The following is a 12,696-nucleotide window of genomic DNA, read 5'->3' as shown; positions in this document are numbered from 1 at the left end:
GAGTCCAAAAATACGGCCTACGGAAGTTCTGTTGATTTTTCTACCCGCGTTGACTTTGACTTTTCAGCTTTGACGGGGATTTAAATTTTTTTTTTCTCCTTGAATCTTGGCATTTAATCATAGAAATTTCTGTATATCAGGTCCGTTAGTAGTTCTGTATATGTTGGACACGTGTGTGATATTAATTGGATGTGAATATTACTCCCTCACACAGCCTTATCTCAGTAGGTCGCTTTTTTGCAAGATAGCTACCTTTTGAGAGAAAACGATAGCACGTGTTTTAGCACATGTGAGGATGGGAATAGTTGTGGATAGAAATAGCAACCGCCTTGTTTTGTGGACTTTGAAAAGACGCTATATAAAGGTACGTGTCAGTCTATTATTTTAGTGTAATCATGGCTTGCCTTGGGAACTGAAGGGTTTTTTTCTTGAACAAAACTGCATCTTGAGAACTGGAAAGCCACGATTTTGTCATTTTTCAGAACTTGCGAAAAGTTTAGAGTATCTAGGTTAGTATTTCCGGCATTTTTGTTTTCTTTTCTTTCTTTGAAGGTTCTTGTTTGTAGTCTTGTTTAGGTCGTTGTGTTGTAAGAAAAGAGATAGGGAGAGAGAAAGTGAAACATGTCTGACTCAGATGACACCCATTCTAACAAAGTAATAGAGGAGTCGTTAGGGTTTGAAAGTGAGGATGAGGTGGTAAAATCAGATTCTGTAATTGCTATAGCGAGTAGTTCTGGTTGTGAAGAGGTTTATGTCTCAAGTAGGTTGCCCCCTAGAATCATAGATAAGTGTGCTGTTAAAAGATTTTTAGATTTAAGGGATACTTATGGTATAACAGCTAGCGACCTGGAAATACCCGAACTGGGGGAGGATGCAGACATCTTTAGAAATGCGTTAGTTTCGCTAGGTTACGGGGTCGTTATATGTGAGGAGCAGTTGCAAGCTGGTATGAGCATACCGTTTTCAAAACATACTTATGAATTTTTGAATTTCTGTGGTAAAGCACCCTGCCAGTTAGTCAGCAATACTTCGCATTTACTTAGACTTTTTGACATGATGAATGAGAGTGGTGAGTACCACATAGAGGTTGTTGATGGTATTGAGCACTTTGCTATGAAGCAATCTCATGAAAATAATTTTAGCTTGCAGACGCTAATGAGAAAGTTGAGCGTTCTGGATGGTGTAAGTAACGAGCCTTGGGAGAGAAGGTTGTTGTTGTTAATTGGAAATTACTGTGCTAGTGGGTTTGGATTGAATACTAGGGTTTGCAATTTTGCTGGTATGTATCTCTGTGTTGTTGTCTGTTGCTCATGTGGTTTGGTAGTTGGTTTTGAATTTGATTCATATCTTTCATATTTTGCAGAGGTCGTTATTTCAAGGGGGAGGATACATGGAGTGATTGAGAAGTTCGCCCGTCTTAGCTGTGCTGAGAAGCATGAGATACTTCCTGAAATAGCTCACTACTTCGTTTAAAGGGGATGACGTGAGATCAGGACAAAGAGGAAGAGTCAGAAGAAAAGAACGCGTGTTAGGGCTGAACACGGGTCTTCAACTGAGTCTTTAATAGAGAGGGGGAACAGTGGTCTTGTCACCAGGGAAGACAGGAACAGGAGTCGAGGAGGGGGGTCGGGTTTTGGAGGGGGGTCATTAAGGCAACCTGATGAGGGACGGTATGAGGCTATCCCCAGGGGGAGGGTGCCTGAGGGTTGCCCCGTCGAAGTGGAGGACATCTTGTTCGTTCCTCATGATCGCAACAAATCACTGAAGAGGAAGGCTGATGGGTCTGACCCTAGGGCTGCGAAGGTCGGTAAGGCGGCTGAGCATGCTCTAGGGACCAGTTCTGATGCTAGTGGTGGTGATCGATTTAGTGGAAAGGCAACTCGGTGGTCTAGGTCGACTTCAGTGTCCTTGGTTTTGGAGGTAGTGAGACTGGGCACCCTACATCTGTTAGGGACACTGCTGGTGTTAAGGGGAAGGAGAAACTAGTTGGTAAGGAGGTTGGTAAGGGTATTTCTGTTAAGGGTAAAGACGACCTAGAATGCAACCTGGTGTATGTGGATGAGGGTACCTGGAAGAAACGACTTGTTAAGAGGTCGAACTGCAGCTATAAGTCTGCACCTATAGCGGCCTGTTTGTTGGAGGGATAATATTTGGATGGAGCAGGAAGGACCTTGATTCTAAGGACACCGCAGAGAATCCGGATTATTTCAACCCGCTCATTGTTTGGTAAGTGCTACACTTGTCTTTGTTTGATTGATATACCTATTTGGCGTGCTCCTGTGTTTCAGCGTGTAACTGTGTGGTGATGTGATCTTATTGGTATAGTTTATAGCTGGTTACCATAAGTTAAAGACGGTTGCTCAATTTCCTGAGATAGAGAAAGGTGAGGTCGAAGCATTGAAAGACGAGCTGGCTAGTGTTCGGGAGGTGCAGGAGTCTGAGAAGAAAGAGTTGGACGCTCTGAAAGCGCAGGTTGTGTTGTTGACTTTGGAAAGGACAATGGCGGCTAATGAGTTGAGCGAGCTGAAGGGGAAGAATGTCACGAGGAACGACTTCGCCCAGAAATGTAAGGGGGTCGCTCTACAGGCCAAGGAGGTGTACGACGATATATGTTGCGAATTGGAAGAGGTGGTGCAAAAGTATGAGCAACTAAAAGAAGAGCATGAACGTGGGGATACGGGTAGACGAGAGAACGACTTACCCCATAAATGCAAGTAATGCTCTTGGTGTGGTGCTTGCTATTATCGCTTCTGCCTCTATTGCTCTACCTCTTGCTGGCGGGGAATTGGAAATGAATAGTTCTGTCCCTTCTGCTGCGACTTCCATAGAACTAGTATCCTCTCCCGTGTTGGACCCTCTACAAGTTGATACCTTTGATCATGTAGTTTAAGAAAGTTGTATGAGTACCTGTCCTTTGATTGGCCTTGAGCCTGAAACATTAGAGCTAGTTTCCTGAGGTGATCTGGGTAGTTCGCCTTATTTATTATTGTTCCGTGGCATTGGCCAGATACATTAAGAGCTGACAACCTAGGGCGACCTAGGCAGTTTGCTTTTATTATCCGTTTTAATTTTGGTATTTCAATAAACGTGTTTCCCAGATTGTTTTGGGCAGTTCGGGATGATGACATTATAGAACTGGTTTCCTGAGTATGTTCAAGCAGTTCGTATTTATGAAATGCATGTTTGCTTCAAAGTATTAGCTTACTTTTAATTGAATGCTTGTTGCATGTTGTTTTGACATCTCAATAAGAATTTTGACCTAGAGATATGTGTCCTGTTGTCTAGGAAGACTTAGGATGCATTGAAGTATTTAGGCTTGATTGAGCATACTGCTATGAAGAGCATTTAGGGCTCGAGTGAGTGTGTTTACTCCTAGAAAGTGTTATGCACTCAGTTAACCCTAGAAGTATAGGTCTCTAACTAGTGAGGTTTGTGTGAGCTATGTAGCCCGGAGCTCGAATAAGCGCTTGATCGTAGATAACTATTTAGCTCAGGAGAACGTGTTAGCTCGTTTGAATGTTTTGCTCCTAGAGAGCATGCTGCACTGAGTTGACCCTAGAGGTGTGGGTCTCCAACTAGTGAGCAGTGTTAAGGCTAAGGAGCCTGTGAGCTATGTATCCCTGAGCTCGAGTGAGCATTTTAATATGAAGAACGTTTAAGCTTCAGAAAGCGTTTAAGTTCAAATAACCATTTAGCTCTTAGAGAGCGTTCTGCACTAAGTTGACACTAGAAGTGTAGGTATGACAAGCTTCTTTTTGTGTGTATGAGATGGTATATGGAATGTGTTGTTGAACCAAACAAAAGCGTATCAAAATCGAATTATCCCTCAATAAGTAAATGATGAGTAGGATATCGTTCCACCTTTAAGTGTATGTTTATATGAAGGACAAGACTGGAAAGGTGGTTTGAGGGATTAAAAACTATGATTGTAGAGATTTTAGATTCTAATGCTAAACTAAACTAAACTAACTAAACTATTGAGAATTTATAAAAAAAGGGAATTCAAGAGATTAGAATCCACCAATACTTTTGATTCAATGACCTTTTGCTTCATGGTTGTTCTCACAAGTAGACTACAATTAGGTAATCGAGTGAGCGCTGATGCCCTCTTGGACGAAACATCATTAACGAATAACTCTACTTAAGTTTGTTCCTATGTTTATGCTATTAATATATTCTTTCCTTTTATGTGAGCTTGGGTAGCTGTTCAATGAATCACCATCTAAGCAAAACACAAGGAATACTTCCCTTACTGTAAAACACTACACAACTAGAAGAAAAGTAGAGAATAATATTATAATATTGGATTACAATAAATAAAACCTTATTCTAGCATTATATTCAATTACAATAAATAAAATCATGTCACTAGCAAATATTCAATTGCAATAAAAAAAACTATAAACTAGCATATGATATTCGATTGCATTAAATAAAAACCTTAATCTATACTTCCATCCGCTGGTTTGGGCAATGGAACTAATAACTAAAAACATAAATAACTAACCTGATTGGAGAATACCATGAACCAAAAGAATCAACGAACCCTAAGCATTGGCTTCATCTTCTCCCTTGAAGGAGAAGATTAGCCTTCCATAAAGAAGGAAGAATACGAAGAACGAGAAGAAGAAGAGTCGAAGAACATAAGACTAGAAAGACTAATTTATTATGACTCGACTAGTGAAAACCAAATCTTTTATTATTAATCTCTCTTTGCCTCAAGTTCTGGAGACAAGAATATAAGTGAATTGGCAAATTACATGAGGCACTTAGGTCCTCTATTTATAGGGGTTATAATGAGTTCTAGAAGCATTCCAAACCGCCATTTGGTTCCTAATACAAATCAACTTCTTTCAGAGTCCAACTTCATCTCCAAATCTATGAAGGAAGTGGCTACAATGTTGGTTCATGAGTCTGGGCGCACGATCCTTGCATCTCAGACGCGAGCATTGTGTCTAGACGCACGATCCTTGCGTCCCAGACACGGAAGTCTATTTTCCCTCTTTTGCTCTATCCTTCTATCCTCTTTTGCGGGCTTTGGTCCAAGCAACGAATCCTTTTGCCTTGGGCTTCCAAATAGGCTTTAAAATAGGTCCTAGTCACATCTTTAATAGCTTCAATTCCTTGGCCTTCTCCACGATTGTCCACGGGCTTCCCATGTGGTCTTTAATTCTCCGAATTGCTCTGTTTTACTCTTTTTTCTCTAATATTCCACAAAACTCTCTTTTTCACCTGTAGAATCATAAAACATAACTTACAAACACTATTATTCTACTAAGATGGCTAAACAGGAGGCATAATCGAAGCTAAAATTGCACTTTTTTAGCACTTATCACAACCACCAACTAGCCTTTTGCTAGTCTCTTAGCAAATAAGATAAAAAAATAGATAAGTGATCAAAATCACATCCTAATAACAAAAATAAAATCCTAACTCACTTTCATAGGCATCGTGATTGCATTTACCATTTGCAACAAGGCTTTAAACCTTTAAGTTCCCCAAAAAGGACGAGTTATAGTCTTTAGAGGGTTTTCAGGTGATATACCGACAAAATCAATCAATAGCATGTTCAATAATGATGGCATTTGTCAGAGAAAGAAATTTCCTTACCAACCTAGTGCTTACTCCAATAGATGGGTTTCTATTTCCAACTACATTGCTACAAAGACTCATAAATTATGATGGGAGAGAGTAAAAATTGACAAAATTCTCAATCAAGGCTTATGTGTGTACTTAGTCAATCCCCTATACTCTCCTATCCAAGAAACAGAATCCCTAGTTTACCATAGGTAGATAATCTCGACTTTCAATCCTCACTGGTCATACTCTCAGAAAAGAATCTTTTAGAAAATGGTCTACTATTTTACCTCATGTATGTGGGGAAAAGAATAATGAATACGAACATCCCACATACTACCTTGAAAAACAAACTTCTGAATGAAAGTAGTCTCATAGAAAGAATGCCAATCACATACGAAGTGTCGGGTCCTTAACTTTAGCATCCTCTCACCTATTCTAGACTTCGTACCATACTGTAGTGATAAGTTATGGGTTGTAACTTGGCTTGTGTATTGATTTATAAAGGAAAGGTAAAAAGGATTCAAAGGTTGTTTCTGAAAACACTAAGGGTTTTACTTCTTTCTTTAGATGATTTCTTAAAATTCTGTATTACAGAGAAAATTCTTTGTCTTAGCTTCTCCATCCATTCTGTTCAACTTCTTATTTTTCTTATTTTTTATTTTTTTTTATTTTTTTATTTTTTTTTCTTTTAGCTCAGTGGTATATCCTTGATTAGTACTGGATATGATTGTTTTTTCCACTAGCTTCTTTCACTTAAAACAGAATGATGGTCTTCATTGTATCTCTCTGATATTTCATTGTAATCTCCCTTTTATGCTCTTTCTTCCTCCTTATGCCCCTCGTATTCTCAGAAATATATGGGTATGGCTGATAAATGTTTTTGGCTATACTCCTTGTCTGGAGTTAGGTAAAAGGTAAAGGGTTTTGGAAGGAATGGCTTGATGTAAGGCTCAAAAAGGGTTAACATGATGATCCTACTAGGTGGGATAAAGGCTGAATGGGTTCATTACTTGACTTATCAGTATAATACTCTGTTTCGAATAGACTACAAAACCTAATGGCGATCTCCCCAGTTGATGTCATTTCGTGATTAACCAAATCAACGAATAATGAAACTATATTATAACGACATAAAGAACTGAAAGATGTTGAGTCACTAAGACTCGGATTTTTAGTAAGAACTATCCAAAGAATGGGTATAAAGCTCAAGTCTTACGGGCTAAGTCTAAAAAATCTTCTTCCAGTTTACTAGGGATTAAATCTCTCTTCTAACAAACGTACACAAAATTGACCAAGTACTATGGTGGTGCTTTGAGAAAGAATTCTATCAACAAGAACTATGTCTGAGCAGAATAAATAGTCTAAGCGGTAATGCAATCAATAATATCAACTATCCATTAAACTCACTACTAAGTAATGTAGAATATATATCCCAAACTCATCATTAAAATTCATTTTTCTCATGTTACTGATATAGAAACAAAAATATTTTTATTTTTGAAAAGTAATTTTTGAAATTCATTTCTCAAGTACACTGTCCCCCAACTTAACATATGCATTATCCTCAATGTATAGAAATTAAGTAAATGAAATGAATGAGAAAAAGGGAAGATGTTACCATTGATGCCGAATATCATTACATTATTCTTTTCTCTATCAAATAAAGGTTAAGATCACAAAAATAAAGAAAATCATGTATAACTAGTCCAAATCAAAATTAATCCAAAAAATAAGAACATTTCCTTTTACCAAGATTTTTTTTTTATTTTTTTAAAATTTTTTAAAGTCAGATCCCTAAGACTATATATTATATCATGCATTATCAATTTGGAGTGAGGAGATCAGATTTTCTTACCCAAATCTGACTAATGTTTGGAGGACGAAGAGGTCTCACCTTGTAGGTCATCAAAAATACTCCTTGTTATGCTGGAAAGATTGCTAGTGAAATTGCTTCTCTACCTTGAACTATTTCAGGTATGATGATTATGTGATAGGCCTTGTGGTTCCTCTGTGTAGAAGATTGATGAAAATCTTTCTTTCTAATAGGACAATAGTATCTGATGTGCCCTTTACCACCACAGTAATGATAATGGATATCTGGCTGACTGCGCTCAAGGTGGACAGTAGACTGGTTCACATACTTCTCTCGTTCAAACAATGATGGTGTATAAAAAGCTTCAACAGTGCAATGCTTCTTATCATTATGATCCACTTTCTGTTTTAGAAGACTCATTTTAGTTTCTAGATTCTGTTGTTTTTCCAAAGCTTCTTTAAGTTGATTATCTAGCAATTGATTTTTTTGGGTAGAAGTCTGTTGTTCATCCTGGAATGCAGAGTTCATCTTCTCAAGATATGATACTCTCTTTGTCAATTTTCCATTCTGCTCAAGTAAATCCTGAATTTTCTGCAGAGATTCCAAGAACATGGCTAGCAACGTCTCTGTGGTGGGGTTCTTAGGTTCATCACAGTTTTTTGTAGATTGAGCACTCTCAATTGTATCTTCAAATGGGAATAATTTTTGTATCATGCTATCAAGGAAGTACACCTCTTCACCTTCGGTATCATCATAATCCTTATGCAACAGGTGAAAGATATTTATGTCCATGGACATCTTACCAAAGTTGATCTTCATTTCACCATTGTGACAATTTATCAAAGCTTTTGAGGTAGCAAGGAAAGGTCGGCCTAGAATAATTGGAATTTTATCAAAGGCCACCTTGGTGTCTATCATAATGAAATCCACTGGATAGTAGAAATCGGCTACTTGAATAAGAACATCCTCAACTATGCCTCTGGGAATCTTGGTAGAACGGTCAGCCAACTTCAATTTGAGTTGTGTAGGCTTTAGGTTCTCCAGACTTAACGCTTGGTACACATGATATGGCAGGAGATTAACACTAGCACCAAGGTCTAAAAGAGCATTACCTGTGAGTTTTTCTCCTATCTTGCAAGATATTCAGAAAAAGAATCAACTTGATACTATCATCTTTGATATTCTGGTTCTTGAAAGTTCTAAGGACTAATAGAAATTTGTTCATGTGAACATATGGCTGAACATTGTCTGAACCATTGAACTTTGGAAGCATAGAGATTACTGATGCTCTAAGTTCAAACTGGTTAGATTCTGTCTCTGGAAAAACAATATTGCTGGGTGGGTCTCCAATGATTGGCGAATAGAAATTGCTCAGCTTCTTCCTCTGCTATGCTTGCATGGGTGGGATAGCTTCAGGATTATTCAGGTCCACAACACCTCCATCATTGCGTGCGGCCAATGTATCAATCTTGTCTAGCATTCTTGTGAGTCGGTTGTTAAACCTTGTCCACTGTTGTGTTCTTACTGGACGACGATTGGGACGACTGGGCATACACTAGAGAATTTTATGCGAAGATGATGAAAAACTATCCTACTATGCTTGAATGCAATTAAACTAATATTCAACTATTATAAGTTATACTAAAATGCAATTATACTAATTTTTTGGATTTTTTTTTAAAAAAAGTAAAACAACTTTCCTTCAACTGGGTTGGGCTTTGTAGCTAGTATCCCTCCCGTTGTCTAAAGCTGTCTCTTTTAGGGTTATGGTGAATCACTTGGATTGCTTAAATACCACGGCCCATAGACCATAGTCTGTTTGTCAAGATTCAGACAAGAAACACTAGAGGTTGATGTTTCACTGTGTTGGCTTGAAACTTCAATTGTTAAAAAGGTCCTAAATGCAATTATACTAGAAAGCAATAAAACGAAACTACGATGCAACTATACTAAGAATGAAATAAAAAGAATGAAGATTCGACTAACCTGGATGGTAGATCTTCTCTTCGAGATGTCTTCCAAGCTTCCCTCTTTCTCAAAAGGATGGATGATGTGGCTAAAATTACCTCAAGATCCAAAGTTCTAATAATGGGAGTTCAACTAAAAACATAAACAACTAAAAACAACTAAAAACGGCTAAAAACGGCGGCGGCGCCATTTGACAAGGTTCTTTTTGTGTGTATGAGGTGGTATATGGAATGTGTCATTGAACAAAATAGAAGCGTATCATAACCTAATTATCCCTCAATAAGTAAATAATGACTAGGATATCGTTCCACTTTTAAGTGTATGTTTATATGAAGGACAAGACTGGAAAGGGGGTTTGAGGGATTAAAAACTATGATTGTAGAGATTTTAGATTCTAATACTAAAATAAACTAAAATAACTAAACTATTGAAAATTTATAAAAAAAAAAAAGGAATTCAAGAGATTAGAATCCACCAATACTTTTGATTGAATGACTTTTTGCTTCATGGTTGTTCTCACAAGTAGACTACAATTAGGCAATCGAGTGAGTGTCGATGCCTTCTTAAATGAAACATCGTTAACGAATAACTCTACTTAAGGTCGTTCCTATGTTTATGCTATTAATATCTTCTTTCCTTTTATGTGAGCTTGGGCATATATTCAATAAATCACCATTTAAGGCAAACACAAAGAATACTTCCTTTACTCTAAAACACTACACAACTAGAAGAAAAGTAGAAAATAATAGTATAATATTGGATTACAATAAATAAAACCCTATTCTAGCATTATATTCAATTGCAATAAATAAAAGCATGTCACTAGCAAATATTAAATTGCAACAAATAAAACCATAAACTAGCATGATATTCGATTGCAATAAATAAAAATATTAATCTATACTTCCATCCCCTAGTATGGGCAATGGAACTAATAACTAAAAACATAAATAACTAACCTGATTGGAGAATACCATGAACCAAAAGAATCAACGAACCTTAAGCACAGACTTCATCTTCTCCCTTGAAGGAGAAGATAAGCCTTCCATAAAGAAGGAAAAACACGAAGAACGAGAAGAAGAATAGTCGAAGAACATAAGACTAGAAAGACTAATTTATTAAGACTCGACTAGTGAAAACCGAATCTTTTACTATTATTCTCTCTCTGCCTCAAGTTCTGGAGACAAGAATGTAAGTGAATTTTCAAATTACATGAGGCACTTAGGTCCTCTAGTTATAGGGGTTACAATGAGTTCTGCAAGCATTCCAATCCGCCATTTGTTTCCTAATACAAATCAACTTCTTTCAGAGTCCAACTTCATCTCCATATCTATGAAGGAAGTGGCTACAGTGTTGGTTCATGCGTCTAAACGCACAATCCTTGTGTCTCAGACGTGAACATTGCGTCTGGACGCACGATCCTTGTGTCCCAGACGCGGAAGTCTATTTTCCCTCTTTTACTCTATCCTTCTATCCTCTTTTGCGGGCTTTGGTCCAAGCAACAAATCATTTTTCCTTAGGCTTCCAAATAGGCTTTAAAATAGGTCCAAGTTGTATCTTTAATAGCTATAATTCCTTGGCCTTCTCCATGATTGTTCACGGGCTTCCCATGTGATCCTTAATGCTTCGAATTGCTATGTTTTACCCCTTTTTCTCTAATATTCCTCAAAACTCTCTTTTTCACCTGTAGAATCTTAAAACATAACTTACAAACACTATTAGTTCACTAAGATGGCTAAACAAAAGGCATAATCGAGGGTTAAATTGCACTTTTTTAGCACTTATAAAGGTATCCAACTAGTGAGAAAGGTTAAGGGTAAAGAGCCTGTGAGCTATGCATCCCTGAACTCGAGTGAACGTTTAATTATGTAGAGAACGTTTGAGCTCCGGAGAACATTTTAGTTCTAGTTAGCATTTTGACTCTTGGAGAACGAGTTGTGCATCTATTTAGTAACATAGAAAGACTGCAGTGCATTGCTGCAATATAAAAACTATGTGTATAGTTTGAAGAGTAAGAACTTATGAAATGGAGTTTTTTATTGATAAAATTTCTTTAACAAGAAAGTATTCCAAGGACGTGGTAATGCCTGTCCATCTCGGGTTTTGATCCAATATGCTCTATTGCCAACGACTCGTTCTACTATGTAAGGGCCTTCCCATGTTGGTGCCAGTTTCGAGTTAACCTTAATCTTCTTCAAGAATAGGTCACCTGGTTGGAAACTTCGAGGGTTAACTCGCTTGTTGTATGTCATCCTCAGAGTTTGGTGGTAAGATGCCACTCGAATGGCTGCGAGGTCGCGTCGTTATTCAAGTAAGTTGACCTCTCGAACGAGAATGGAATCGTTTTGACTAGATTCGACGATCTCAGATCGAGTCGTTGTAATTGTCAAGCTCAGTAGGAATGACAAACCCAGTACCGTAACATAGTGAGAACGGTGACTCGCCTGTACTATAACGAGTTGTTGTTCTATGAGTCCATAGGATGCTTTCTAGCTGGATTAGCCATTGGATCTTGTTCTTTTCAATATTCTTCTTTAAGTTCTCTAGGATTGCCTTGTTGTTGGCTTCTGCTTGACCATTGTTTCGAGTGTACTGGGGGGTAGAGAACGCATGAACGATCTTCCACTTAGGTAGAAATTCCTTGATTGTTTTTCCCTTGGACTGGGAGCCATTGTCCATCACCAATGTTTGGGGTAAGCCAAATCTGGTGATGATGTTGGTCCAAATGAAGTTTCTAACATTAGATTCTTTGACATGAGCCAAGGGAATCGCTTCTACCAATTTGGTGAAGTAATATGTTATAGCTACGATGAACTGGAAGCCTGTGCTTTTCTATGGAATGAATGGACCCATGTTGTCCAAGCCCCACATGTGAAATGGCCAAGGGTGGCAATGTTGATGAGTTTGCGAGCTGGCTGGATGATATTGTGGCTAATGTTTGGCACTTAATACATTTCAGTACATACTTCTTTGCATCAATCTGCATTCTTGGCTAGAAGTATCCTTATGTGAGATCACTTTGTGAGCCAAAGAGCGGCCTCTTACGTGGTTTCCGCATTCTCCCTCGTGGATCTCTACGAAAATCATCTGACCCTGTTCTGGGCTTATGCACCTCAGATGCTCTGGTGGACTTTCTGAAACGTTTGTCGTTTACTAGGCAGCAGTGACCTAACTGGTATTGAACCTGTCTAGCTTTGGTGCGATCTGTTAGTGGTTTACCTAGCTGGATATAATCTATGATAGGTTGCATCCATGTTTGACTCATCCGAGTGTCAGAGAGTAGGCATAAGTCGCTGATTTCTAGGACATGCTCATTTTGGTAAGCAGGTTTATTA

At 38.1% G+C, this 12,696-nt stretch overlaps 1 protein-coding gene across 1 annotated transcript; it reads right to left on the bottom strand.

The window, feature by feature from the left end:
- Nucleotides 1-11,725: 11,725 nt before the first annotated feature.
- LOC147504238 (uncharacterized) lies at nt 11,726-12,040 on the bottom strand. The gene has a single exon (XM_086605107.1). The coding sequence runs from the start codon at nt 12,038-12,040 to the stop codon at nt 11,726-11,728; it is 315 nt and encodes a 104-aa protein (XP_086461233.1).
- Nucleotides 12,041-12,696: the final 656 nt, after the last annotated feature.

This window comes from Coptis chinensis, chromosome 4 (genome assembly GCF_015680905.1).
Source record: "Coptis chinensis isolate HL-2020 chromosome 4, ASM1568090v1, whole genome shotgun sequence".
NCBI classification, from domain to species: Eukaryota; Viridiplantae; Streptophyta; class Magnoliopsida; order Ranunculales; family Ranunculaceae; genus Coptis; species Coptis chinensis.
This window is presented reverse-complemented; position numbering and strand designations above follow the sequence as displayed.

Excerpts from the sequence above, each read along its gene's own strand:
- LOC147504238 (XM_086605107.1), bottom strand. The coding sequence starts at position 12,040 with ATGGACAATGGCTCCCAGTCCAAGGGAAAAACAATCAAGGAATTTCTA.